This window comes from Gossypium hirsutum, chromosome D13 (assembly GCF_007990345.1).
Source record: "Gossypium hirsutum isolate 1008001.06 chromosome D13, Gossypium_hirsutum_v2.1, whole genome shotgun sequence".
Taxonomy (NCBI): Eukaryota; Viridiplantae; Streptophyta; class Magnoliopsida; order Malvales; family Malvaceae; genus Gossypium; species Gossypium hirsutum.
This window is the reverse complement of record NC_053449.1, coordinates 4,619,373-4,624,289: the sequence shown is the minus strand read 5'-3', so window position 1 is coordinate 4,624,289 and position 4,917 is coordinate 4,619,373. Positions and strand designations below refer to the sequence as shown.

Sequence of the window (4,917 nt, the reverse complement as noted above, 5' to 3'; positions counted from 1 at the left end):
AGAATATGAGCAGCCGTCACCACCACCACCACCACCATCATGTGATTCCATTCCCATGTGACCCCTCGTCTTCTTTTTTACAACCCACAATCGTTAGTTTTTTTCCCATTTCAAACAGAGAGGTGGGGACCCCACCCACCCTTCCTCCCTCCCTTCCCCTGTTTCTATGCCATGATTCCTCTTGCGGACCTCTAAGCATGCACGCCACCAACCTACGTGTCTATCTCTGGCACTCCACAATCAATACCCAGTTTCGTGTTTTCATTTTTGATGTGGCCTCTCAAGCAGTATAATCTGTTAAACCCAAAGAGTAATTGGTTGCAAACTGGAGGCGAAAATGGCTATTGATTTTCAATATGATTTCAGGAAAAAGTGCAAAATGTTTCCAGGAAAACAGATGTATGATTCATTTGCTTTGCTTAACAAAAATTACAATCCTTGTTTATATACACCCATCTCTTAAAAAATGTTGTAGGTATTATCGAAATTTAAAAGGCTTATATTTTTCTGTTACAAACTTTTCGGTGTGAGGCGAGAGGGATGGTCAAAAGGGTACGATTTCACTGCAAGCAAAATCATCCGAATTGCCGATGGAATCTTCGGGCCACGAATCCCGAAGCAACTTAAGAAGCATTTGGGCCTTCCTCTTCGCCCTCTCCGTACAATCACTTTGAACCAGCAATAGCAGCTGTGTCAGAACCCCCGCGCTCACCGCCTCCCTCTGGCTCCCTTCCGACTCCGAGCACAGCGCCATCAGTGCACCCGCCGCGTACTCCGTAGCCCTGTCCGAGATCTTCAGTATCGTTTTTACCAGCAACGGGACCGTCAGCGCGTGCGCCGCGAACGCCGAACACCCCGAGGGGATCCGGCACAACAACTCTATCGTCGCCAGAGCTCGTTCGGCATCGCACTTGTCCAAATCGGCCAACCGGTCGATCAACGTCGCCGGAGCTCCGGCTTGGACGGCTTTGTGCCTCGTTTGCTTCACTAAGCACAAGGCGAAGAGAGCCCGAACGCCGATTCTCAGCGCACGAGGATAAGAGTTGAGGTTCCTTAATATGTCCACGACGCCTTCGAATATATCATCCGCATTGCTTATCTGAGCTCGAAGATCCGGCGATCTCGTGCCGGAGAGAACGTTTTCGATGAGTGAAGCCGAGTTAATTCGTACTTCGATCGAGGAATGGAACAACATACGCGACAGGTAGACCACTCTGTTGGGATCCGAACCGATCGACTCGCACTCGGATTCATTGAGTTGAAACATCACTAAAACCGCAAGCGCCTCCACGCTCAACTCCGACGAGCCCGTATCCGAAAACACGATATCTATCAGTACCTCACGTGCGTCATGTGAAGAAATAACAGACCGGTTCTTATCCGAGTCTCTTGCCAGTCCCTTAAGTCGACGCAGAGCCGAAAGACGAGGCTGAAACGGACTGGAAACCGCCGAAGCTTGAGTCAACAAAGCCCGAACCATAACCGGGTCGGCAGGTTGCTTAGGCGTGGGAATCCTCTGTATACCAAAAGCCTGGTTCTCTACACACCAATCTTGAATAAGACGGCGAAGGGTATGGTTAGGAATAAAAGTGAAATCAGAGAGGGCAGCACGAGTGACGGGACAAGTGGTGTTGCCGGTGGCGACCCAGGACTCAATGCTGGAACGGTCGTAGGTTTGGCCGGTGCAGACGGTGACAGGGTCACGCATGAGCTCGAGGGAGATGGGGCACCTGAAATGATAAGGAATTTGGAGACCAACCAAATCTAAAGGCTCAACAATAGTGGTGCCAGGCATTTTCGTCTTCTTGGCTGTTCCAGATTTTGGGGGGAGGGGGTGTCTGAAGATTCTCTGAGCGGTGGCTGCTGGTTTTGGTTTGATATGAGGAAAAAACGTAAAAATAAAAATTGGGGAAGCAGGGGAGAGACAAGAAGGCAATAACAGCTAAGGGAAGGGAATGGTGGGGACTTGTGAGAGGGGTCGGGTCCTTTCGCCCCTTATCTTATCTTATCTGACTATGGGCCACACGTGTGGCCATTTATAAGTGTGGACTCTATAGGAGTAGTTCCAAAGGGTTTTGGTCAAACCAATTTATGTACGACTTGTTTTCTCTTGGGTCCCACCTTTTTACATCACCAAATACTGCATTATTAATTATTCTGATCTATTTTTACGTTTTTAGTTTTTAATAAATTATATATTTTAATTACATCTATATAATAAATATAAAACTTAATATTATTAATTAATTTAAATAACTTAATTTAATACATATATTTTTAATTTTAAATGTTATTATAAAAAATTAAAAATGTTTAAGATAAAAAAAAGTTAAAAGTTAGATCTAAACTATCAAATCCTACTAATTAATATGAGCTGTACGTATTAATACAAGTTGATATTGTTTGAAACGGGTCGAAACACATTGATATAATCTAGATGCATCGAAGTTTTAACCAAAATGAAATCTAAAGCACTTGGTGTGGATTAAGGACTGAAACAGTACATATCGATTGGTATCAATATGGTACCGACTATCGTGATTTAACTCTCATTTAGTAGTTTGATTCAACTTAATTTTGAAATTATTAGAGGTTTAGTATAATTACTAGATACAAGTGGGTCTAAAACTTGATAATAATGTTTACCAGAAGAATACGAGATATTTAATTTAGGTTAGTTCTATAGATTTGAGGTTATGTGAACTTCAAGTTTTCATGTTCAAGTTTTATCTTATATAAATTAAATGGGAATTCTTTATCCAAATTTTATTTCGGTTAAGTGCTACCATACATACGTGAATCTTATTTAAACATATTTCTATAATCAATTCGATTGATGGCAATCGAGTTAAGATTTAATCGACAGTTTCGATTTTTTTTAAAATCTACATCAATTGATTAACTGAAATCTTTTAATGGTGTTTGATTATTTCAACTAATCAAGTTATATCAAATTAAATTAAAGTAAATAGAGAAATAAATTCAAAAATCGTAATTTTTTTACTAATTCAAGTTATATCAAGTTTTGGTTAGCCCATGTATATGATTAAATGATTAGATATTTTGAACTTATAGATTTCTAGGTGCTGTGCTTGCTTTTATGTACATGCTTTGAAGACTAAATTATGTTAGGGCTACCTTTACAGCTTGGCTGGTTGTCAAAATCTTGTGAATCAATTTTTTCATATATAATAACAAATAATTATCCAATGTTTATTAAATTAATTTTTTATCTTTAAATGATTAATCTCACTTTTATAATTTTGGATATCATATTAAATATTCGAAAAAACTAAAATAAAATTAAAGTTCAAATGATTCTATTAGTTTCTATATTAGGTATAATCTACGGATTTAGTGTTTATATTCTAATTCGATCATTTTTAGTTAATATTTTTTTAAAATTTTAAAATTTTAAATTTTAATTTTAACCCAAACAATAATTATTAGATTTTATCGTTTTTAAAATATTATGTGACAAATATATTATCACATATGTGATATAATGTCAATTTGCTATTCTCGCATAATATTAAAAAAAAAATCCGCATTATTCTTGTTAGTAGGTTTAATGGCCGCCATTTAAGTCATGATTGAATTAAATTTCAAAAAAATATATAGACTAAAAATAATTAAATTAGAAAATAAAAATTAAATCCACGTATAATACAAATTAATTACATAATTTGAATTAATGAATTAAATTACTCTCGATTAAATCAAAATTCTAAAAATATATATATACATATTAAATTCTCAAAATTAAATGTATTTTTATAGATAGAATCTATTCAATGTGGGATTTTTCATGGTTATAAGTTGAAGTGTTTCACTTTCAAAGCTTTGACGCCTTAAAAAAGGTGACTAAAGAAAAGTTTTTGAAGAGCACCAATGGAAGTGAAACCTTTGATTTGAAGTAAAATAAAAAGGGAAAAAGAAGATTACTTTTATTTGGTTAGATTAAGACACTTGAACTAAACCAAATATTTTGTTGACAGTTTTAGCTATAATTATTACCCTTTTGATAATAACATTTTTAGGGTTGCTTTTAGAAGATTAGAGCAAAAGAAGTAACAATTTCTTTTCATTTCTTCCCATTGTTATGTTTGGAGAAACTTTCTTTGAATTTTATTGTGAACATCGGTGTCGGTACATCTGATGGCAGAAATGACTCTATCGTAGAGTTACAAGAACAATTGTCTTCCCTTACAATGGGCTTTAATAAAGTTACCATAAATATATAGGTTACGAGCATTGGCAAGTTTGAGTGTGTTGACACTTATAAAAATAAGAAGTCTTTTAATTTCACATAAAGTAATGGTTCAGAGGTTGAAGAGTTGATGCAGAAGAAACAAGTAGCTACATTGCTTTTACTGTTAGATTGTAATATATGCTTTTTAGTGTGACCACAACCACATCCGCAACTTCAGTTGCAGCCATTGATGGGGATGATGGTGATGCTCCCAGTTTACATGAGACTTACCAAGTTTTGTTAGAGAAATGGAATATGGTTTTTGATGTGAAAAAAATCCTTCAATGAGCGAATCATTAATCTAAAAAAGGTCGATTTACAGTTTGTGGAGGTTGTCAAATAAAGAGATTATGTGATTCTTGTGTTGGGATTTAGTGTCCTAGTATAGTAATATCATTAAATGTACTTGTACTTTTTCAAACATATTAGTTTAATAAAATTTCATCGTTTACATGCAAATATTAGCTCACTACTTATCTAACGTTTAACTAATATTAAGTTGTATTATGTAGTTGGATTATAATGCTAGAAGACAACTTATATTAATAGGCAATCTAAATGGTTTGTAGTCTAATCAAAATTGATCAAGTTGATTAAAAGAATATTATGTTGTTTATTAAGTTCAATTAGGAAGATACCTTGTAAAATAGATGTGATTGTCTAGA

General features: G+C 35.7%; 1 protein-coding gene across 1 annotated transcript; it reads right to left on the bottom strand.

Annotated features, from left to right (window-relative positions):
* Nucleotides 1–382: 382 nt before the first annotated feature.
* LOC107894278 (U-box domain-containing protein 26) lies at nt 383–2,159 on the bottom strand. The gene has a single exon (XM_016819545.2). It carries the CDS (start codon nt 1,793–1,795, stop codon nt 545–547), a length of 1,251 nt encoding a protein of 416 aa, XP_016675034.2. The 5' UTR covers nt 1,796–2,159; the 3' UTR covers nt 383–544.
* Nucleotides 2,160–4,917: the final 2,758 nt, after the last annotated feature.